The sequence below is a fragment of the Pleurodeles waltl genome, chromosome 5 (assembly GCF_031143425.1).
Source record: "Pleurodeles waltl isolate 20211129_DDA chromosome 5, aPleWal1.hap1.20221129, whole genome shotgun sequence".
Taxonomy (NCBI): Eukaryota; Metazoa; Chordata; class Amphibia; order Caudata; family Salamandridae; genus Pleurodeles; species Pleurodeles waltl.
The window spans coordinates 1,764,520,138-1,764,546,031 of record NC_090444.1 but is presented as its reverse complement, the minus strand read 5'-3'; the positions used below and the strand labels follow the sequence as shown (position 1 = coordinate 1,764,546,031).

Below are 25,894 nucleotides of genomic sequence, written 5' to 3'. Positions count from 1 at the left end.
GTCTCAATTGCCAAGTATGGGTACATGGGATTCCCTTACCTGGATAAAAGATTTGCAATTAGTGAACATATGTGGCACTGATCTGAGGGCAAAAGAAGGACTGAGAAGCGCCAGAGTCCTTTGCAACTACAAATAAATACTTCATAAGACAGAGGGGGTGTGCATATTTTGCTCCTCCATGAGGAGAACCAAGATTTTGTGAGCCTTAAGACTAGTTGCATGTTCTAACTCAGTCACAAGGGAAGGGATAACACACTGGCAGTCTAAGCATGCATGCCCACCCACAAAGCTAGGAAGTGAGTTACTAACAGAAGCAGAGGCAAGCTTATAAGCTGAAACAAGGCACTCTGTCTCTTTTCCCAACAAAATTGGTCTCTCTTCACATTCAGGTCACAGTTTTGATTGTAACAAAAACAATTAGTTTTAACACTGCTCTTGTGGCATCTCTAGATAAGCAAGAGGTCAATAGAATGGTAGGTTGTGCATGTCAATATATTGTATAGATTTTTCCCATGTGTTAGCACAAAACATTCGTCTTCTTTAAATAAACTCATGTATGAACAATATGATTTGCATAGTAATAAGTCAAGCATAAAATGTGACTGTGCATCTGTTCATCATCGATCTGCAAATTAATACTGGAGATGCTACCTTGGAACAACTGACGTGTGGAGCAATATCGCTCACAAATCAAGAACATTTCAAATACAAATTTGCCAGAAAGTAAAGTTGTGATAAAAGGACTACAGGGATTTCAAGAATTAACAATTTTAGAGGATTAAGTGAATCAAGCTTCTAGTCAGATAGAAATTCTTCTAACTGCTCTCAAAGGAATACAGACTTATTCTATCATCCACGTAGCTCTAAGTAACATTCCACCTGGATAGAGTTTAAAAAAAAAAAAAAATCTATTTAATATACGCTAGCAATGCATATGCCACCCTTAAAAGACATTTGATACAACAATGTTTATTGTAATACTTACAAGCACTTCGTAATCAGGCACTGTGTGAGTTCCAAGTCCCGACCTATCGAACGTTACTCTATAAGTGGAATTTAAAGTGTCTACAGCGTCTATCTGCCCTGTGAATAGGCCATCATGGAGACCACGCAACCGAGCTGAAAAAACAAGGGGTAATGTTAAGAAAAAAAGCCTCTGTATGACTGAGGGACAAGCATGTCATCTCCAAGCACCAGTGATGCTCATAGTATGCTGCATGCCAACACTGTATTTTATTTCTCTTTCCATAACTATATAACATAAATCACAGGGTGAATGCAGCAATATGGATGAAGACAGTCAGAATTTATTTTACTTGTAGGAAAAACTTGTACTCCATAGTTGCTTGAACACTGTTTTAATCCATTAAATAATTAAAGGCACCATGCTGTGTTAAAAAAAAAACATCTGACATGTTTCAGCGTGGAACCCCCTTGTTTACAGGAGGTGAAAGCCACCCCCAACGTCAAACATAAACCTTAGCTATGTTTTGTAGGTGCAAACAAAGGGCTGACAAATGGCTCACTGAGTACAGGCCTAATGGACCGGTCACACTGACACTTATCTTGGAGTTCCTTGAGCAAGTCAGTCTCTACCAGGCCCTCAATGGTCAGCAATCAAAATGTCACCCCCTGCCAGAGAGATGATAAAAGGAAACCGAGGCCCATGTTGCGTTGCCACCACTGAACAGAGTACAAGATAATACAAACCAGTTTTGCTGATCAAAGAACGCAAAAAGCAAAACAGAGCTGGGATGGCACAAGCAGCAGACTAAGATGAATGGCCACCACTGAGACAGCAGGGTGACTATGCCTGGGAAGAGGCTGTGCACAGATAAATGGGTTTGGCATCTGGAGGCAGTCTTCCTACTCCTTATGGGAGAATTCCCACTTGTGTTCTATCTAACAGGAGAACTTCAATGGGTGATCCCAAAAGACAACCCTTTGGATGTGAATTCTTAGGACTGGGTCAAGAGGTGATAGAAAGCATACACCCTTAACTTCCAAAACATTTTTCTATCCTACAACTTCAAGCCCACTGTTGCAACGGTCATGGAAAAAACTTGCAGGTAGTTATCGGCAGCGCCCTACTAGCCATGGCAAAAGGCAAACTAAAAAAAGAAACAAAAGTTGGCCAGATCTGCTCATTTAAAATTCATGCACGGCTGGGGTGGGGAAGTACTTACTATGAGAAGGATGAGGATATTTCAAGAAGAGACACAACAGCCTATCAATAAACAAAGTGCGCAGTAAATTTGATAAAATGGAATAAAGAGCTGTTGCTATTAAAACTAAAATGGAGAAAGTGGAAATATGGATAAAACACGTCAAAAAGAAGGTGGAGTGAGCGTACAGTAAACATTTTAAATCAGAGTCCACACTGGAAAAGGGTAAAGTGAAAAGGAAAAGTTACTCATCTTTAAAACTAGTTCTCTTTCAGCGGAATTCACATCAAAATCATAAGCAACCCTCCCACCTCCCCGGACATGAAGCACATCAGTTTTCAGCAATTTGTTACACAGAAAGGTCTAATTTCTGTATAAAATTACCTTACCTAAATCTGTGGGGCATGATGGGATGCAATGCGTATTGAGGGGGGAGGGGGCTGGGAGGTGGGGCAGGGCAGCAGAAGCCACTAGACACCAGGGACACATTTTTTACATGTGGAGAGCGACCCCTTAGGCAAGGGAAGCTCCCCTGGGGGCAAATAGTTTTTAGGCCATTTCTGCCCCCGTTGGGGGCAGATCGGCCTATTATTCTTTTTTTTTAGACCGATCTTGCCCCAAGGGGGGCAGAAACCACTAGGCACCAGGGATTATTATATATTTTTTTTTTTACAGATCAGGAGCGATCCCTTAGGCAAGGGTCGCTCCCCTGGGGGTAAAATTTATTTTAGGCCATATCTGCCCTCCTTGGGTGCAGACTGGCCTATTTTAATTAGGCCGATCTGGCCCGAGGGGGCAGAAAACACTTAGGCACCAGGGACTGGTGTGTGTGCGTTTTGTTTGAGGGGGCAGCCCCTTGGGCTAGGGTCACTCCCCATGGGGGCACACTACTGTTGGCCATCTGCCCCCCCCCCCCTTGGGGGCAGATCGGCATATTTCTGTAAGGCCCATCTACCCCCAAGACGGGCAGAAAGCCCACCAGACACCAAGGCACATTAAAAAAAAAAAAAAGGGGAGGGTGGGGGTATGGCTATACTCCCACCCCAAATAAATGGGGACAAAGTTGGTCTGCCTACCAGTGGGCAGATGGGGCAATTACCCCAATCCACTCCTGGAGGGTGGGGGGGCAGAAAGCCTACAAGATGCCAGGGAATTTAAAAAAAAAAAAATTGTGGTGTGGTGGCTACCAACCAGTATGGGCATGATTAACCCCCACCCAAACTGAAGGGGGTAACAGTGTTGCAGCTTTTTTCCCAAACTGCCTTTTTGGAACCACTTGCTTCCCCTCATTTCGACATGCTTTTGGCTCTTCCCTGTCACAGGCACTTGGCCCACCTACCCAAGTGAGGTATCATTTTCATCAGGAGACTGAGGGGAACATTGGGTGGTAGGAAATTTGTGCTGGTGCGGTGATCCCACACACAAATGTGGGGAAAATGTGACTTTTTAGCTAAATGTGAAGTTTGCTGAGGAGTCTGGGTAAGAAAATACTGGGGATCCACGCAAGTCACACCTTCCTGGACTCCCTCAGGTGTCTAGTTTTCAGAAATGTCTGGGTTGGCTGTGAGCCCAGGACCAAAAATGCAGGTGACCCTAATTTTTATGTGTCCACGTAGTGTTTTGGGGCATTTCCTGTCGCACACACTAGACTTACCCACACAAGTGAGGTACCATGTTTATCGGGAGAAATGTGTTACTCCTCTCAGATTCCAGAACTTTCTATAGCCGAAATGTGAGGAAAAAGTATAGTTTTGTCAAATCTTGAGGTTTGCAAAGGATTCTGGGTAACAGAACCTGGAGAGAGACCCACAAGTCACCCCATCCTGGATTCCTCTAGGTGTCTAGTTTTAAAAAATGCACAGGTTTGGTAGGTTTCGCTAGGTGCCGGCTGAGCTAGAGGCCAAAATGCACAGCTAGGCACTTTGCTAAAAACAGGTCAGATTTCAATGTAAAAATGTGATGTGTCCATGTTGCATTTCCTGTCGCAGGCACTAGACCTACCCACACAAGTGAGGTACCATTTTTATTGGGAGACTTGGGGGAACACAGAAAAGATGAACAAGTGTTATTGCCCCTTGTCTTTCTCCACATTTTTTCCTTCCAAATGTAAGACAGTGTATAAAAAAAGAAGTGTATTTGAGAAATGCCCTGTAATTCACATGCTAGTATGGGGACCCCGATATTCAGAGATGTGCAAATAACCACTGCTTCTCAACACCTTAGCTTGTGCCCATTTTGGAAATACAGAGGTTTCCTTGATAGCTATTTTTCACTCTCTATATTTCACCAAATGAATTGCTGTATACCGGTATACAACTAAAACCCATTGCAAGGTGCAGTTCCTTTATTGGCTCCGGGTACTTAGTGCTCTTGATAAACCTACAAGCCCTATATATCACCGCAACCAGAAGAGTCCAGCAGACGTAGTGGTATATTGCTTTAAAAAAAAGAAGAAAACGTGGACAGAATTGGCTCTTTTTTCACCTCAATTTCAATATTTGTTTTTTATTTTAGCTGTTACTTTCTGTAGGAAAACCTTGAAGGATTTACACAAATGACCCCATGTTGAAGTCAGGATTTTGTCTACTTTTCAGAAATGTTTAGATCTCCGGGGATCCAGCATTGGTTTCACACCCATTTCTGTCACTAGCTGGAAGGAGGCTGAAAGCACAAACAATTGTAAAAATGGGGTATGTCCTATGAAATGCCAAAATCGTGTTGAAAAATGTGGTTTTCTGATTCAAGTCTGCCTGTTTCTAAAAGCTGGGATGCTGGTGATTTTAGCACCGCAAACCCTTTGTTGATGCCATTTCCAGGGAGACAACCACAAGCTTTCTTCTGCAGCCCATTTTTCCCCCATTTTGTTTTTTAAAAACTAAATTTCAGCTGTATTTTGACAAATTGTTTGTTCTCCTCCATGGGAACCCACAAACTCTAGGTACCTCTAGAATCCCTAGAATGTTGGGAAAAAAAGGAACAATTTGTATTGTCTAGCCTTTAAGCTGCCAAAATGTATGTACTGCAATATACACTTAGATAAACATGTAAGTATAATTTTAAAAGAGCTTCAAGATACTTGCAGGTGTGGGGACTACTCAGTACTTATGACTAGTATTGAAGATCCCTTGATAATGAAGTATGCAGTTTCAGAGTTGTGCAGTGTCATCCATCATACAAATTGAGGAAAAGGCAGAACACCTTCAAAATATGAGGCACTCAAACGATCTGAGAATTTTGGGTTGGCCAGAGTTTGCAGAGACTCTGAACCTCTCAGACATGACCAAGGATTTTCTGCAACAGGAGGTGAATCCAGAAACCGACGGAAGACCCTTAAATCTTGAAAAAGCAGGAGGACTTCGAAAAGAGAATTTGAAATCTGTGGCAAGGGCCAGAATCCCATCATGGCAGTGCTTTGGCAGAATGCATGCGGGAAAGGGTGTTGAAAGTTATAATTGTACAATAAAAAGCTGAATTTTATCAGAACCACAAAAATACAATATTCCCGTCCCGGAACACTGGCTTGGAGGAGGAGGGAAGAAAAAAAACAGAAGCACAAACTGAAGAAAGCACTGAGGAATCTAGGGTCAAAGCCAGTACCCTCTCCTCAGCTCACTTTCGAAGTGGCTTCTGATAAGACTTTCCTATTTACACATGTAGAAGCAGCAGCTAATTATTATATAAATAAATAAAGGAGCAAAGAGTGGAGTGGACAAACATTTTTGAAGCAGATGCTAAACCATTAAAGGTTCAAGAATTTCTAGCATTTATGTTGGTTCTTGGGGCATCTTACTACTGTTTTTTGTTTGCTTGTTTTTTTGCATGCTCTGATGTACAAGGATCTAGACTAGGAGGCAATTTGTGTTCCAAACCACCCCGTGAATCAGAGTGTGGTTTAGTGACTGCAACAGCTTGTGCAGTACATTAAAAGAACACAGAACATTTTTAGTAAGTTGCAATTTAATTTTAAAGGCCAATAAAAATTATCTAAATCCAAAAGTGAACATTAAATAAACCTCTCAGAAGCACAAACCTAATCTTCAAAGAAAAGAAGGTACAAGGGCCTGCTTAAAGTTACCATCTTAAAACGTTTCTTGGACTGCATATTTCTGAAGAGAGGAGGGCAGAATGCAATCCAAGCATTCAAGGTCCTTTAAGAGCAGCAAAGAACCTGGAATAAAAACCCAGATTTGCATCTAGGAAGACTGGTTTCTATTATCTCTGTAAGCACTGGAGTGATGGCATCTTAAAGCAGCTCCTGGGAAACTGGATATTGTGAGGTAATGGTTGAAGTTTGGTAGGAGGCAGGGACTTCAAACACCTAAAACTTTCAAACCAAGCCTACGGTATGTAGATGTTGGCCTTTGTTGGGACTTAAGTCCTCTCTTTGGCAAGCTGAGTTGTCTTGCCACTGTATATTTTCAGCACAACATTTGATGTACCTATGACTTGTTGATCATAAACGTTCCTTTCAGTCTCCCTAACCTATCGGAGACCAAACTGTAGGATGAATTTTAGCAAGTGTATTGACTGGTTGTGTGTTTGAGTATATATGGAATGATTAGTCACCTGTTCTCTCTGTTGGGGCCATCTCCCCCGGCAGTGGGATCTTCAAAATAGGCAAACACAAATGCCACTTGAGCCAATCCAATGTGGTGACTGAGTGCTACAAGTTAAGGACAATTACAAGTAGAGCAACTGTCCCCCCGACTCCCCACACACCCCTCCAAACCACCCCTAAACAATAGTGCAGACCGGTGGCATCTTCGTGTGGGCCTTGCTGTATGCTTTTTCTTTGTTGTGGCGAGTAGCTGTCAATCACAGCGCTTCTCAAGAAAGTAAACTTGGGAACTTTAGGAACCTGGCTCTTTATACAGTACAACAAAATGAGATATGCTGTGCAAAGAGTTCAGGGGTTCCCTTACTAGTGGACAGGGGCTTGCTCTAGCAATTGCAAGGCAATCTCTTAGGGTGTAGTGTGTTGAGCAGCCATAGGCTTATCAGAGAGGAGTGTTAGACAGTTACCATGGGCACACAGTCAATAAATAGAACACATAACTCAATAAGGAGATCCACACCAACTAAAAAAATAACCAGTATCTTTATATATGTTTAGGCACCAGAATCGATACGATCAGGTAAGGGCGTTTTGCAACAGAAATAATTACAGTTTTAATAAGTCTAACCAATTTTCTGAAGTTGCAATGTTATCCTATGAAGGAAAAACAAATGAGGAATAAAGGTACTCAGCAGTGACTTACAGGACCAGTCTTACAGACTTAGGGTGAGTATGGGGCATGGTCCTGAGCCACACCAACAGGTCGCCTCGGGCAGCACTGGGGTGGGTGGGTGCAGATGTGTAGTTCAGCGTCGGGTGCCTCGTTGAAGACAAGGGGGAACTGGTCCGGTAAGAAAGGCACTGCAGGCAGAGACTTGGGGTCCAGTGGTGTGATGCTTGGAGACGTGGGGACACCTTTGGTCCTCTTCTCCTGGGGCCAGGATGACCAGGTCTAGGGGTGTCTTTAAGCATTGGGTTTCTGTCACCAGATTGGTTGTGCTAGAGGGGGCCTCCAGAAAGAGGCTGCAGGCATGGCCCGGGGGGTCTGTCTGACCACGCCAACAAGTGGGCTCAGGTCTCATTGAGGCTGGGAGATGTGGGGACACCCTTGGTACTGTCTTCCTCAGAATGGAGAGGATGGGTGCAGAGATATCCTGAGGCATCTGGTCTTTGTCTCCATGTCACTCGTGGCAGAGAAGGGCCTGCACAAAGGCCGCAGGCATCGTCAGGAAGTCCACAGCTGGTGATACCAAGGTGGGCTTTTGCCTCTGGGGGGCTGGAGGTTATGCTGGCATCATTGGCCCACCTTGACTCTGGCTAGGGGACCAGTGCAGTGGTGCTTTACGTTGTCTGCTTTTGGAGGTCCTGAGTCCTCTCAGTTTTTCTTGTGGGTGCCTGCAGGACGCAGGGAAGTAGCTCTGCTACTCCACGGGAGGATCCTTATGCTGGGGTGAAGGCTGGCAGTCTTCCCAGGCTTTTGGAACCTTTAGTAGCTGGAGGACGAGGAGTCTTTCTCGCAATTTTCGAAATCATAATGTAGGCTGGCTGGGTTGATGCAGAGTCAATCACTGGTCTTCAGTTCTTGCCTTTTGCGTCTCTGAAATGTACTTCTTGAGGTCCGCAGGGGTCTGATTTCCTGGTGCTAGGGGCTCCCCTAAATACTGGATTTAGAGGCGCTGGGTGAGTAGCCAAGGGGCTACTTACCCACGGGGTCGCTACATCCCCTATATGACCACTTCCTATGGGAAGTGATAATAACTCTGTCCCAGAGTTCCTAGTTCTGCCCTCACCAAGATGCAAACTTTCAAGTGTTGTGCGCTAAAGAAAGAAAGAAAGAAAGAGAGAGAGAGAGAGAGAGAAAGAGAGAGAGAGAAAGAGAGAGAGAGAGAGAGAGAGAAAACACTTTCAGTATGTACGGCACTGCACTGAAGGATTGTATTTTAAAAAATGACTATAGCTCAGTCACCCACTGTGCTATACCAAAAAGACTAAGAAGCATGCAACCAAAAATGTAGGTCACTTGAAAATGGAGATGCCTGAAAGTAACTTGTGACCATTAGCTTAAACGCACTAAACCAACTTTGGGAATGCAGGAGAATTATTGTCTTCAAATAACGAATGGAAAACAATAATATACCAACCCAAGATAACTCAAATAGCAAGGTGTCTTCTAGGTCTGCTACACTTCACCTCTGATGGAGGCACCAAGGAGGAGTTATAAATGCTAGATCATTGGCCAAATACTTCCTGTTAGTGAAAGACCTTATAACAGAATATAGATTTCGTTGCCAAAGTTTAAGAGTGAAGTCTGGAAGGATAGCAAGTTTATCTGTAGGGAGCTAAACTCTAGAACACTCTGCCCCAAAATGTCAAAGTGATAGAAAATAGCAACAAGCATTGCCAAAGCCAACAGGCCTTGGCAATGCCCAAGCTACTGGTGCTGTCAATGTGAATGTCTTTTAACCACGTTGCATAGCAGCACATCTGCTGAAAGTCACAGAACAAAATATTAAGATGTGGTCAGCACCGGTTGCATCATAGTGATTTTCTGTGTGTTAGGAGGGGCAGGAGACGATGGGTGAAGAAACAGTGCATGCGCTGACTAGTCGAGACGCAGGCTTTAGCCCAATGATTGTAAACAACATGCCTTGAAGAGATCTAAAAATAGCCTGTCTGTAAAAGCTGAGGGAGGTAACACATCCTAGGTTCAGACGGCCGGCTAACAAGAAGCCGAACAGCAAATAGCAGTCATTTCCCCAGTGGTTTCAAGTCAATTGTTTTTCCAATTGATGGCTGGAAGACTCCTGTATTTGAGATAGGCCACGGTGTAATCTTCTGGATCAAGTCCCAGGGACATTGACTTTGAAAAGAGGGCAGAGAGCTTGAGGATTTAACTGAGACTAAATTATCATGACCTCCTCTGTATGACATTACTTTACAATGGCCCTTTCAAGCATAAAATGAAGAGGCTTGTGTTACAGAGTGTGCATGCACCAGTGGTGAGTTAACAGCCAGGTCACCCGTGTGGTGAGTCTGCGACTTTACTTGTTCCACTTTTTAACATGTGGTTAGCATTCTGTATTTGCATATTGTCCATTAAGCGTTTAACAGGAGTTTATCAAAACACACAGATGGGTTTCTGGGAAGATTTCTTCAGCAAGACAGAGGGATGAGCAGATTTTGATCTTAGTGAAATTGTGCGAATAATATTTGCAACATTAATGGAGCGCAGGATGAATGGTTAACGGAAAGAGAGAAAACATAAGCAGTCGAATGGAATGCTCAAACAATAAGAAAAAAGTAGCTCCTAAAACTGGAACAGTGGATGGATACACGTAATTGGTACATGCTCTCGGGCTAAATACAAGAGGCATGACGCATGTGTGCCATGGGCAAACAGGAACGAAAGATACAAGAGCGACGATGGAGCAAACAAATGTTAACTATGGGCGGGCTGAAGCCCACTGTATTGTAAACACGTCTCTTCCAGACAGCGCACACGCCGTCTAGCCGAGACCTAAAAATGCAGGATAGTCATAGTCTGTACATAATATCATGTGTCTGGCCTGTTGTGTCACTAGTGATTTATGTCTTACAAGTTGTGACTATCACTGTGAAGGGCCCTTCAAGTGGCATAGTGCATGGAAAATAAACCCGTCAAAACATTCTATCACTTTGTTGTAAACACTGGAGTACATTTGTTTAGAGAAATATTACAAACAATACACACCAAAAGATTCATTTAAATTTGGCATTCCGAGGGACTCTTGTCAGCCCCTGCTCAAATGACTTTTGCCTGATTGAGAGGACTTTTGAATTAATATATAGGAACATTTCTATCACAAGTAGAATACAGTTGTTGTGATGAAAAGTGAGACCTGCTCCGAAAGACGTAAGTAATAGCTCACTTTCACTCTCAGAACCGGATGTGCTTTCACTCACTCACTTGATTGCATCTTTGACTTGGAGGCTGTACAGCGCAGACTGCCTTTCAGATAGGTTTACAATATACAAATAAAACCTATAAACATGACGTGAAGCAGGGTAGTTTGAGAGCCATTTAGGAAGATGACAAATTGGACACACAACTGTTATTTTGTGTAGCGAATGCCAAAAAGATTGACCCAGAATTGAGTAGGCTCAGTTACCTCAGGTTTTACACTGAAACAGGGGACAAAACACTAATCTCTTGTGCCTTCTTCTCAGAACACAGAACACGCAGGAAGAGACGATCCTGATAGACAAAGTGTGCCAGATTAAGCATTTATACATTAGGGATCCCAAGTTAAAGCAGGTTTCATGGCATGACAAGAGTCTAACGTTAAGCATAACTCTCTTTAATGCTACAGACCTCCGTACGGCTACACTACACTACAATTAGAATGAATGTGTCATTCTGAACCATTTGCAGGCACATCACCCGCCAAGCCGAAAACCCTGCAGAGGCTGCTACTGAAATTTAATTTGGAGTTCAGATCTACACTCAGCAACAAAACCTTACAGGGAGAAGGGATATAAGGCAAAGTAGGCCTTAATCTACTAATCTGTGAAAAATATACCACCAACTCTCCATACCACAGCCGAAAGGGTCATGGTATAATCAAAGTACAAACAAAGTTCTTAACTTGGGAGGAAACAAGAAGGGAGCTTGAGGAAATAAAGCTGCAGCCCAAAGAGAGGCTAGCTTAATTCTGCCTTTGTTGCTACAGTAATCTAAAAACTATTGTGCTAGAGGTAGTGTATGTTGAGCTGTCTGTCTCTTAAGACTCTGATGGGCTGCCACCACTGCACAGTTGAGAAAAATTAATTTGAACGGAAGTGTCATGGGTGCAGGGTGTGTTCTTAAGAATATCAAGCAAGGGAGACAGAGGTAAAGCAAGGACAGCAACTTCAGGTAGCACTTTGGAACAATTAATGATGGAAAGCATCCTGTGACATTAGGGTATAAAGGTGCCCAACATTACCTTCAGTGAACATTATGAACGAAATGAGATCAATGACATTTTGGTCGACCTGAGCCACAATGGATGGCCTACTCTGGACTAATGCTTAATTACTAATGCTTAATTACTAGAGCTGCTCTAAGCAAATACTCAGCTGATCCATGAGACGAGCAAGGTAGTGGTGGTGGTGTGTGTGCTTTCAGCTTACTTGGGAAAAGAGTATCCATAATTCCTCAAGGAACACAGTAGCCACAAGAACCATAGGGCCCCACAGTGCACCAACAAGCAACTGGGGAGTCTTTGGCGTTCTCTGCTTGCTCTGTGAAGAAGGGAAATAAGTCTTTCTGATATCTGCTATCCACAAAAACAAATGGTAAAAATAAGAATTCATCCTCTCTCATTACCAAAGGGCAAGAAATATTTCCCTGGAGAAACATTTCACTGACCAGGATAGTCTGCCAACGCGCCTTAGTAACAGGTTCTTTGGCCACGGTCACTCAATCTGACAGTTTTTTTTTTTTTTTTTTAAATACTTTTATGGAGTGTTTGATTTTCCAGTTAGATTATTCATCAATTCAACAAAAACTGTAGGTACAATGAAGGCGTAATTTTATCCCAAAGGTAAGCTTGGTATCGTTAGTTAGAGAAAGGAGGAATACGAAAAGGGGAAAATGAAAGAACAATAATAAGAGAAACACTTAAAAAAAAGAAAATATAAATATATATATATATACCATATATATATATATATATATATATATATATATATATATATATATATATATATATATATATATATATATATATATATATATATATAAATAAAACACCAACGTTGCCAGACATCCGAGGCTACTATTTCAGTAGCGGTCCAGGCGTGGACCTAGCCATCCACATATTTCCAACAATCCTCCTGTTACATGCAGACAGTTCCCGGACACCAAGTGGAGGTCCAAAAGACTTTATTGACCAATGCTTCCTCCCAGAACAACGCGTTTCAGCCATAGCCTTGATCACGTAACAATTGAGAGTCTCTCACAAACCAACTATATACCACACCCAACATGCACATAAGGACAACAATAAAAGAAGGACTATCAGATCACCCAGCTACCACATAGTGTGCAAATGTCAGCACCATCTTTGAATGTCTAGAATAGCCCATAAGCTGTACCAAAATTGATCTTACAATTACAAAATCATCCACATCATTTACTCTCTTTGTACATTAATTAAATTACTATATAATCCTACAAATAGCCTACATATTGCATATTAAATATTATTAGTAACCTAAATGGTCAAGACAATTTTTTGCATTCATTAAATATGCGATAATAAATATAAACTATTAAATATTAAATGTTAAATATTATTAATATCCAAAATGGTCCCAAACAATTTTTAAAAGAACAATGTTCACTGGATAACATTCTATTCCTAAAATATCCACATTAGTTTCTCTCATTGACCTTTGAATAATTATAATCATTTGACTAACCTTCATTTTAAATATTGAATATTCAAATATTTTCAATGCTATAAATATCAAAAGATAATCCAAGACTGTAAAATAATATATATATCGGATAACATTGTATTCCTAAACACATAAATACACTTTAGTATACGAGTATACCTCGACAGCCCTATATTGATATTCAACAATTCCTATGCATGTATACAAATATGTGCCTCTTACTCTATACCACATGTCAAAACACCACCCACAATGTCACATCTATCACAGAATTTTTTTCTATAAACAACTCACAAAAATAAATAAATTAAATATGATTAAAATGACTGATGAAAAAAAAATATATATATACACACACGTCCAGCAGCTTCAATTAACCTAAATGCACATTCATCTCCTACTTGGATTTAAACCCCCAGAGCTCAGGTTGTTGAGTCTAATAATCAATTTTGATCCCAAAATCCTCATCTTCTTCTCTCCATTACCTCCCCTAATACTGGGTTTAATCTGATCAATGACTGCAAAACTCAACCTCTCATCCCCAATTATGTTTGTCATGGAAATGCCTTGCCACTGGGTATGTTCGATCAAAATTGCGAATTGCTCGGATGTGTTCAAGAACCCTCTTTTTAGCCTTGTGTATTGTGCTGCCCACATACAGTTTCCCACACGGGCACATCAAACAATAAACATAGTTGGTTTGTGAGACACTCTCAATTGTTACGTGATCAAGGCTACGGCTGAAACGCGTTGTTCTGGGAGGAAGCATTGGTGAATAAAGTCTTTTGGACCTCCACTTGGTGTCTGGAAACTTTCTGCATGTAACAGGAGAATTGTTGGTAATAAATATATATATATATATATATATATATATATATATATATATACACACACACACACACACACACACACACACACACAAACTAAAATCAATGCCATGAGAAATCAAAGTCTTGTTCGACTTGTGGAGGATCAGTAGATTTGTTGTCAATCTGTATTACTATACATTTGCGGGCTCTGGGCGTATGCTCTGCTCGACTTAGACCCTTGGTAACCAGATATGTTAACTGCTTGTCAACTACCGTAAGGCAGTGAGGACCAAAAGGCCTGTCCCAACTGAGCCTGGGATGACGGTTCGCACAGCCTGAAATCCTATGAACATCTCTCTCCCGTTCCTTACTAGGTCAAGCACATGTTGGACTGTCCCTAAATCCCCACCCCAGTTGGCTGCCCTGTTTGTTTTTTATTTTGTTTTTTTAACTATTACTGTTAATGAAAACTGGTGAAATCTCACAGTAGCATTTGTAAAGATCTATGAATTAGATAAACAAACTACATTAAAATGAAAAAAAAATTGGATTATCATAAAACCTTCATTTTAATGCACATCCGTTGGAGGACAATAGATTCTGCAGGGTGCACAGGCTAACCCCACTGCCTCTGGTAGACCTGCTTGAAACTGCTTCAATCTCAGACTAGAAATTGAAGGCGCCTAGTAATGACATTGTAACAAATAACCAAGTAACTGGTCAAAAAATATTAAAATCCGTTTGATGTTAACATCAGTCAGTTGAAATGATATTTTGTGATGAATGACTCTTGAACTGTGTGCAATCCACTGAGCTGCTTCACAAGTGGTGCTGTCCACGCTGGCCAGATGAAGGATCATCAGATTGCTAATCTGTAAAGTCACAAAGACAGACAGGAAGCCCTCACAAGAACAATTTCTTGTTGCTCTAGCGTTTAGCCTGCAAAGGTTACAGTGTTTTAATCACATAGGTATCATTTAGGGAGTACTCCATTTAAGTACTGTCATGGAGTTTTTAGGTTACATTTAACTACTTTATCGACATTACCTGTGACTTTTGTTCCTATTACCAAGGGGAGTGGGATTTCTTCAGGCAGATCTTTGAACTGTGAGATGTCTGCCACCTTCCGCTGTTGTAAGAGGCGGATTTTCTGTCGTTTCTGTTGTAAGGCTGACCTCTCCTCTTCAAAGAACGCTGATGAACATCTAAAATGAAGCATACAAAACACATTTTAGCAAAACTATGGAAAACTGGGTAGAAGTAGTTACACTTACCCAAGGACTGAGTCAGCCATTATGGGTTAAGGCTCTATTCTTACCACACCTGCTAGATGTTCCTTGGCCCCTGTGGACGTATAGCAAGTTGTTATTCAGATCAGAAAAAACAGATTGCATCCCACAAAACTCCAGAGAATGTACACAGATGGAGTTTGCACAAGGAACTTAACTGATCAGTCAGATACATAGGTGGGTTCAATTCACCCTTTCTCCCAAGAGAGCAAACATAATCCTGTTTTACCCCCAAGAAAGCATACCCAAGAAATTTGAACCAGCATTTTATAAGGTTTTATTATAAAGCTTTATAGTGCCTAATATGGGCAAACCTATTGAAGCAAATGTTAAAATGAGCATATGATTATGAATGAACAGAAGATAAATACAAAAACAAGCAGCCTATTCATTTATATGTATCCTCTTCTTCCTGGCTAATAACTATTAGTTTTGAAAGGTGATGAGGGTGTCTCACACCTGTTGCATAACTGAAAGCCAAAGTAGGCATCCTGGATACAGAAAGGGCAAATTCTGGTTATGATAATCCAAGCGTGTACTCCGTCATTTGCCTTGATCAGAAAGAACAAATTCCATGGAAAGTAAAAAATGCTCCCCTCTGCCCAAGAGGACAGAAGGCAACATTGTTCTAGTTATTCACACGACTATCGTGAAAAACTGTTCCCATGATTAGTGATGTAGTGTCAGAGAAAATTCAATGAAATTATTTTACCATGTTAAACTTACATTTCTATTAGTGATATAGCAAAATACTAGACATCACAAATATATATGCTAAAAGAGCACTTCAAAACTTAGAATGCTAACAACACACAGTTATATGCTAATGAAAAAGGACTGTAAAAAGTAATCAGCTAAAAAAAAAAAAAAAAAAAAAAAAAAAAAAAAACACAACATATGAGGCTTGTGAGAAGAGAAGGATTTCTGAATTCTGGAGAGGTGCAAGATACAGCAGGCATCCAAGCAGACAATATAAACATAGAGCCGTAACAGGGAGTGTGATCAGGGCAGGGTGACGAGTGAGAGGCGGGAGTGTATCCAGAAGAGTGATCTGCATATAACCTGCAAGTCACATGTTTCAATGCCAGGAAACTAGATTTTAATCCAGCGGCTGCACACAAATGTCTATTTGTGTGTGCTCGTTACTCTCCTTCACTTCTCAAGTTCACTTTTATTTGATATTATGTATGTTATGTCACATGGTCTGCAAAGAACACCAAAACATGCTGCAGAGAGCATTTTTATGTTAGCTGGAGTATCTCAAATTTGAGTTATTTTACATATAAAACTGTTGTAAGAGCAATGTCTTACTTAAATCCATTTACAAAAACAGACTGATGAGAAGGTGAGGAATAACATTATTAGAAAATTAAATGTACAGTTCGTTTTTACATTATACATTTTTCTTTTTATACAGAAGAGTGCCGAGCAGGGTAACCTTGATATTGCACCCTCGAACCCCATTGTTTCCTTTAATCTAAAGAAAGTTTGAACATTGTGGGGCTTGTCTACAAAGACCGTAGGAAATCTGCTCCTGTGAAAGTCCTTCCTAAGTGTGCACATTAGTCCTTTTTGCAATTCACATACATTCCCAAAAGTGTGTCAAGAAAGCTGTACCAGGTGAACGCTTCCTTGCATACTACTGGGAATGTCATGTGAAATCTCCCCAGGGCTCTTTTTTCCCGTGGGCAGAATTCTAAATACCTTAGAATTGCGCACAGGGGGAATGCAGCTCTTTTGTGCAAAAACACATTATAAGAAGCTGTCTCTTTACGTGATATATCAAAATGAGACAAAGTGCAGAGTCCAGGGGTTCCCTTACTAGTGGACAGGGGCTTGCTCTAGCAATTCCAAGATGCTCTTTTAGGCGGTAGAGCAGCCTTAGGCTTATCAGAGAAATTGCCAAAAAATAGCAGAAACCAGTGAATCACTGCAAGAATCAGAGTCTGCTGAGAAAGCGATGACAACCAAACCCCTTGCCCATCCACTTAGAAGATCGATCGCTACCCCTCATCCACCTCCAACAACTGATCAGGAAGCAGAGTGGTGTGACAGAACTACGCATGACAAAACCACACATGGCTTAATGCGGTCGGAAACACGCCTACATCTTTACCATGCATGTCTTTACAACGAATTTCGTTGTAAAAGCACGATTATTAAAGGTAAATGTGGTAACGCCATGCGTGGTTGTGTGAAACAACCCTCCTGACACCCTTTCCCCACCCTTAACCCTAAAGCCTATCCAGTCCTAAAAACTACCCGCGACCCTGTCCTAAAAACTACCTGACCCTGTCCTAAAAACTACCCGACCCCCCCACCCAAAGCCCTAAAACCTATCCTGTCCTAAATACTACCATGACTTCCCGCCCCCATGCTAAACCCTAAAACCTAATCTGTCCTAAAAACTACCCTGACCCCCCCGTCCTAAATCCTAAAAGCTACCCTGCCCTGTCCTAAAACCAACCCGGCCCTGTCCTAAAAACTACCCCGACCCCCCATCCCAGACCCTAAAATCTACTCTGTTCTAAAAACTACCCCAACCCTATCCTAAAACCTACACCGCCCCCATGAACCCTAAAACCTACCCTCTCCTAAATCCTACCCCAAATCACCATCCTCACCCTAACCCTACCATGTCCTGAAAACTACTCCAACCATCCTAAAAACTACCGCCCCCCACCCTAAAACCTACCCTGTCCTAAATACTACCATGACTTCCCTCCCCAACCATAAAACCTAATCTGTCCCAAAATCTACCCTGACCTCCCCCATCCTAAACCCTAAAATCTGCTCTGCCCTGTCCTAAAACCAACCCCGCCCTGTCCTAAAAACTACCCCAACCCCCCGCTCTAAACCCTAAAAGCTGCCCTGCCCTGTCTAAAACCAACCCCACCCTGTCATAAAAACTACCCCGACCCCCATCCCTAAAATCTACCCCCATCCTGTCCTAGAACCTACACCGCCCCCGAACCCTAAAACCTACCCTGTCCTAAAAACTACCCTGACCCCCCCGTCCTGAACCCTAAAACCTACCCCAAATCCCCATCCTCACCCTAACCCTACCATGTCCTCAAAACTACCCCACCCATCCTAAAAACTACCTGCCCACCAACCTAAAACCTACCCTGTCCTAAATACTACATTGACTTCCCGCCCCCACACTAAACCTAAAACCGAATCTGTCCTGTCCTAAAAACTACCCGACCCACCGCCCTAAACCCTAAAATCAACCCTGTCCTACAACCTACCCCACCCTGTCCTAAAACCTACCCTCCCTGCCCTAAAAACGACCCCACCCCCCAAGCACTAAAACCTACAATGTCCTAAAGGCTACCACCCTGTCCTAAAAACTACCCCTACCTCCCGCCCCCACCCTAAATGCCCCTGAACCACTGACCCCCTTCCCTAAACCCTAAAACCTACCCCACCCTGTCCTAAAAACTACCCCATCCTGGCTTAAGACCTACCCCTATCCCACCATGAACCCTAAAACTTGCCCTGTCCTAAAAACTACCCTGAGCCCCCACCCTAAAACCTACTCCACCCTGTCCTAAAAACTACCCGAACCTCCCCACCCTGAACCCGAAAACCTACCCTAAAAACTACGCCAAGTCCCCACCCCGAACCCTAAAACCTACCCCCATCCTGTCCTAAAAACTGCCTCAACCCCCACCTTGAATCCTGAAAACGACGCCACCCGTCCTTTAAAATACCGCCACCCAGCCCAGCCCCACTTACACGGCCACCGCATTCCTCTCCCTGTTGTTCCTGCAGTGTGTCTGAACAACGCATATGCATGGTGCCTTAACCACGCAAATGGTTCAGGCAAGAATGGTAACGACTGCGCTGCTACGCTATGTGTTGGTCCGGCCGTGTAGAAAAGGCTGTTTCCCAAAAGCAGAGGATCTTCAATGTGTTATCTGTGGTTTAGCCAGAAGAAGGGCCGAATTGTTATCTGTGGTTTAGCCAGAAGAAGGGCCGAAGGGATTGACGAAAGAACAAAGTACAGAGTATGCGAGTCTCAAAGGGCAAACATGTTATCTGCAGCTAGTTTGTTCCAAGATTAAGTTTTCAGCCAAGTAACTGATCTTAGCAGTGAGGTGAATGTATTTGCAGTGGATTTGAATGCCTACCCGGAACTACATGCGTGCATACATTCAAACATATGAATGTACAAAGAGCTCCCAGCAGCAACATAACAGTCAGCCCTCAGTTAAGTTTGCACTCTGTGAAAAAGCAAATGTTGCCACTCTTGCGTGATGGCTATGGGTTCACACTCAGATCAGAGAAATAATGGTCAACATTGATGAAACTGTATTGATCCATAGTAATGAAATTAATATTTTTCTGGAGAGAATGTACAGTGACAGAATTCGTAAAACAAAAAGAATGAAGTTTCCTGGCTGATTTAACTACTGAAATTCCTGCTGCCAAAATAAGATCACAAGATGCAGTAAAATCAGCAGGAACCATCTAAAGAAATGTCCTGAAAGATTTAGATTTCGGATTTAATGACCCATTTTGTGATGCTCCAGATCTCTGCAAATCATGGGAGTTAACAAGAATGTCTGATGTTGTCTTAACATTTTTACATCATTGTTTAATATCAGCAAAGCAAACCAGTTACAAATTAAAGCTCCTGAGTTCAAAACAGAAGCCGACAACATTGATGATGGCTTTGAAGATATAAGTGAAGTGGAAGACAATCTCATGAACAGACCGGCTTCTGCTGTGCAAATGTACTGTCTTTTCCAGATCATGCTTTATGAATTACATCGCAGCAAAAAGAAAACTCTGCTACACGTGATGACTGCCCACGCAATCTATGACAAGTAGAAAAGTAGAAAGCTAATCACTTCAATGAATAGGATTGGTGTGTCAACAAGTTATAATGACATAGTACGGAGTAGGAACTTGTTAGCAGCTCAGGCTGTAAAATCTTGAGAATCTGACAGCACACCACTTCAAAGTCACTTCACCAGGAAAGGATTTACAATTGCTGGTCTTGATAATTGTGATTTTGTCTGGAACATCCAGCACATATGATACTGCCATGGTGCTTTTTCAAGACTGTATAAATGAAGTACCTGCTGAAATACACGCCGTTGCAGCTGTAGGCATAAACAAAGCTGCAAACTTACCAATTGCCTTACTAACATGAATAGAATCACTACAAGCCATCAACATGTCCCAGTCTACCAGCAAGTTTCAAAGTGACTGAGGACATGGATCTTCTTGTACCCAATGCTGCGGTCTGCAAAGCTGATTTAACTGAATTCATCACATCGTTTATTCGGTGCGGACTGAGGGATGAAGAAAAGCCAGTTTATCCGTGGGATGGAATTCATGCTCTGATCTCTCAGGATACTGTCTCACTGAAGAAGGTAGCATTTTTACCAGTAATACCATCTGCAGCCAAACTACGCGACAGTATACACAGCCCTAAAATAGTTCCAAAATGTGCATGCTCAGCTTGAAGACCAGCCTATCCTGCCAATGTTCTGCAATTAAGTTGTTTTACGTATCGTAGCGGACATTTGTATGTGCAATCCAGTAGAATTTGATGATTTTTATTGAATGATGGCCATTTTCCACATGACAAACATTGAGTTGTGGTGTGCAGGAAGTTATCTGAGTGGATGTGGCATAGACAATGCACTTGAGGCTGACATCTTTGGAAGTAAACTGTCCTTCAGCATTGAGCGGTCATTAAGTTTGTTCATTACAAGGTATGCTCATCATATCTGAGGCTAAAGAAACATTGCGTTGAAATGCTTTCTGGAACAAGAATGACAATTAGGTTTTGCATATCTTATCTCTGAAGTGAAGGCGGCACAGGGTGCACTTCAATCAAAAGGCAATGCAAAGCCAGGCGGTGTTCGATACTCTGTTTGAAACTAGAACACCAAATGCGTAGAGTTTGTCAAAGAACATGAAGAAAAATCAGAAATTTGCAAGTACTGAAGAAATGTCTTATACATGATAGCTCTAGTGAGACACTTGGTATATGCTGATCGGGAAGGTGATTGGGAGATGCACGTGAAGACTGTGGAGTCACTATTACTGAGTTTCGTGAATTCGAGTGCATAAGCTCCACAAGATATGAATCCTGATATTTGGAAAGAGTGAAGAAGCTAGAGGGGGAAAAAAACATACCTCTACAGAAAAATCATCAAGACATTTTGTGGTGAAGGAGAGAGGGAAGGATCATTGCTGTGGCTCCAGATATGCAAAAGGAACGACAATCCAGAGATTACAGAAAAGCTCCAAGGGAATTGTTGGTCAGACACGTAAAAGAGAATATGTTGCTCAATGGCAGCTAGTTTACCATTTAGTCCTTTTCTACTTGCAATGTTTTCAGAGAGGTGACAAATTCAATTCAATACAATTCAGCTTTATTTCAGCAAAGTAATGCCATTAAAGCAAATTTAACACACAATCTTCAATACAAGCACATTATAATAAGAATAAAACCAATACATTCTTAAAACAAATTAAAAAGAATTTCATCCACAAGCTTATAAATAATATTCCACAAAGTATAAAATATGAGTTGACTTGCAATATATACACTTGGGACACTGGAACAAATGAGAAACTGAAACTGAAACAAATGAGGCAAATTTACAAGTGCAATTCTTCGAATAAAAGAGTGACTTGGGCCTTATCCACCACACTGTATCCCATGCTACCAGTGACAATATGTGCAAACCTGTTAATTTGCCGGTAGGAAAAACTCACAACCTATAATTTTGCTGTAAGCATAAAACGTTTTGCCCTAACAATTAAAACTTCCTGAAGAAAAAATGTATATATATATACATAAGTTAAAAATACAAAAGGGCACCATTATAATCTACTTATTAAAATGTATACATTGGTAGTCAAGAGTTTAGTTCTGGTATGCCATATTGCCTGTAAAGATTTTGTCAACGCACATGCTACAGTCCCGTGCAGATTTGTTCTGCAAATCCTAAGGGCCGAGTGCCGATATCTAATACCCAAGGACATACAGAGAGGCTTGATCCAGCGCACCCTCTGCCTATTATACGCTGGACAGTAAAATAAAACATGAGCAATATTCTCTGTAGTCATACATCCCATCGGGCAAAGATCTACTCGACATTCAGATTGCTTCCATCTAGAAGTAAAAGCCCAAAGAGGTAGGGATCCAATTCTAAACCTGATGTAAAGTGCACGTGCATGAGGTGCTTAAAATCATGTCAAGATAAAGCTCAAAATCATAGCGGCACTTAGCTAATAAAAAACTATCACTTAAACTTGAAGGAGAAACTGAAGCTAACCGTGCAACTATCAGATTCATCCAATATGCGTCCTTCAAAGTTTAGATAGTGCTCTTTGAAAGATGCAAAGGGTCTGACCAAAACAATCCTAACCCCAGGGTATAAAAGGCCTTTTTCCACATATCTGCACCAGGGAGTTTTTTTAATTTTGCAGGGCAGCTAGCACCGCTCTTAACCATATTCTATACGGGTCTAAAACATCTGTAGACCATAATCTTATCCCATACTGCAGTGGCCACATGGCGGCTATATCTGCAATCGAATGTAAATTCAAATCCATTTGAATAGGAAGTGCAGGGGAGCTCAAAGGGATTTTTAGCAGGGCCTTAAGAAAAAAGTTCTCCGCTCTCCCTAAGTCTTGTAATTTGCCATGTCCCCACAGCTCAGCACCATAGAGGACGCCTCCTCTGGCTTGGCTTTTATACATCTCCATTGCTGGTGTGATAGAGAAACTGGTGGATCTACAGGCAAATCTCAAGATACCCCCTGCTTTTTGTTTCAGAGACATAATGCATTTTGACGATTGAGCTTCCCACTTATGCAAGTCCTCCAGCCTTATTCCCAGATAGTCAAAATCTGGAACTCTTTCTAGGGTATTACCATCCAGCGATATCATTTTCTTTACTCTATATTTGGGGTCACCAAACCATATATTTGGTTTTGGTGATGTTGATTTGTATGCCAAACTCCCTACAGAACCACAAAAATCTCTCAAGGAGTCTATCAAGGTGAAGAGCGGTTTGGGAAAGCAGGAGGATGTCATCCGCAAACAAGAGACATAGGGTCTTTACACCACTTCGTTTTGGAGCATCGTTTTCACAGTCAGAGATAGGGGATGCAAGCGTTCATAAAGAGTTAAAAAAAAAAAAAAAAAAAAAAAGGAGTAGGAGCCAGCACACATCCCCGTCTCACCGCCTTCTGTAATGGAATTTCCCCGTCAGTTCACCATTCATACCCCCACCTTACTCTGGCACAACTATCAGAATATAACTCCTGGATCAACTTTATCAAAGGGCCTGGAATTCCATCCCTACCCAGGATCTTCCATAGTTGGACTTGAGGGACCAAATCAAAGGCAGACTTGAGATCCACAAAAGCGACAAAAAGTCTTCCAGCATCCAGGTCAACAAATTCAAAATGAATAGACCATTGTGAAACTGTTCCTCACCCCCAAACTTATGGGAAAGAGATGGGAACATTTTAATAAACATGTTGACAACTTCTCTATTTAATGCAGCAGCAAGGAAACCTCTTTGAAATGACCGAGCCTGTGCGACTAAACAACTTCATGACCAAACAATATGTGGATAACGATATAAAGATACATCTACTAGATGTCCAGAAACATGGATTGAAACTAAACACAGAACTGAAGCAGGAGAGAATTGTACTGAAAGAGAAAAGGCTGTGTGACATGATCACTAAAACTAAACTTCGATTTAATTGGCATAAGAGTTTCGTTCAACCAGCCATCCCAAAGCAGATTACAAAAAAACAACTTTCACAAGCACAGAGAGAGATGGATGTGGCAAAAGCAAAGGGTTAATTTATGAATGACATTCTGTTGCATGATCTTCTTGCAACAAATGCAATATTTGATGGAGATGGTGAAACGAAACCAGTAAAGCACAAACCTGTACAAGAATTTCAATTTGAAAACGTGTCCTCATTGAAATCTGCTGTTGTTGTGAACTATATGTCACAACGGCAAATGGTCAAGATTTCATCCATGCAAAACTTCGGAGAGACATACAAAGTTGGTGTACACCTTGCAAGAACAGCACATTGTCTTTGACAGTTATCTTGAACTATCCGTCAAAGAATGTGAGAGAATCAGACGAATGTCTTCAAGTAGAACAATTGACTTGCCTGCATCAAACGTTGACTGCACCTATACCTGTGCAACTTGATAAATTCTGGTCGTCAACATCGAACAAGAGCTTGGTGATGTTAACGCGCCAAAACATTGCTGATGCTTCAGTGAAAACTGAGTTTCCAATTACTGCAAGTGGAATGATTGTCAATGAGAAGTTTGTGCCTGCAGAGAGAGAGTCAAAAGGTACAGGCCATATTGTTCAAGAACATAACAGCAAATTGGAGGAAGCGGACCTTCGTGTTGTGCCACATGTTGAGTGGGCTGGAGTGAACTGGAAATGGTTCCAATCGAGTCACAGTACTGTCAAATGATATAGATATTATTGTGCTAATTAGATCTGCTGCAATGTTCATAAGTCGAGGGTTGTCAGAGTTATGGAACCGCCAAGAAAATACACTTGTTTTTTTTTTTTTTAAATCTGTTTATTAAACGAAACATTCACACAACAATAATTTGGCTGTCAATACTTCTGCGATCCATTTGCTGGCTTATGTACACTTGCACAGCATTAACACACAATAATATTACAAAGAAACGGAAGAAGGAGAGGGAAGAGGAAAGGAAGAGAAAAAAAAAAAAAAAAAGGGGGGAAAGGGGGCAAGCAAAGAGAGCAAATATTAGACAGCATAAACATGCTAAGGTGAGAAAAAAATAAAACAGCCTACAGCTTGAAAACTGTGAGCTTAACTATTTGCTAATTAAAGATGCAGCTAAACGCTATTAATGTCATTACTAATGTAGATAATCCACATCAGGTGGAGGGGGAAGAATAAAGAAGAAGTCCGGCTAATATATATGGGTAAAGCGGGGGTCATAACTAAGATGTGACTTATGTTTTGCGGAGTTTAAAAGGATACCAGGCAGAAGTAATATTAGATAACCTAGGTATGGGTTGCATGTACATTTGACCGTAGAGAAGGTGTCCTAGTGTGTCGCGAGATTACATTGTGGACAGGGGTGAGGGCATAGATGGCGGGTGTAAGTGAGAGTGAGAAAGGTTAGGGCAACGTAATTGTCGTATTGACGATGTCAGCCAGAGATGTGGTGGGTGTGTAAAATACACTGCTCACGGGGGATACAAATCATCCCTGGCTTCTATTGCCACCACAAATGTGTCCCACACCTCGGGGCCCTCCTGTATGAGGCCTTTGTGTTGCAATGAGCGGAGTGTCTGGGCTTCAGCCTGTGCGCGACAATGTAACTCGCGGAGCCAGGTCATGTGGGAAGGGACGTGTGGTGCTTTCCAGTGCGTTGCTATTAGCCGTTTGAAAACAACGAATGCTAAGTCTATGAATCTATGTATTTGTTTATCCCTTCTGGTGCGGTGGCGTACGCCAAGTAAGCAGGAATCTGGCGTGGGTGACAGAGTATGAGATGAGATGTCTGTTGTGACGTCTGTAACGCGGAGCCAAGCCGAGTTTATTGAGTGGCAGCTCCAAACCATATGGTAAAAGTTAGCTGCTGGAGTGG

The 25,894-nt window shown here is 41.8% G+C and overlaps 1 protein-coding gene across 2 annotated transcripts in view; it reads right to left on the bottom strand.

The window, feature by feature from the left end:
* Positions 1–25,894, bottom strand: part of LIN9 (lin-9 DREAM MuvB core complex component) — a 328,489-nt gene that overhangs the window by 205,349 nt on the left and 97,246 nt on the right. For both annotated transcript variants that reach the window (XM_069236171.1, XM_069236170.1), the window contains exons 7-8: positions 15,000–15,157; positions 986–1,119 (exon numbers count right to left, since the gene is read on the bottom strand). In XM_069236171.1, the coding sequence (XP_069092272.1) occupies positions 986–1,119; positions 15,000–15,157 (292 nt within the window). The remainder of the gene's footprint in view (positions 1–985; positions 1,120–14,999; positions 15,158–25,894) is intronic.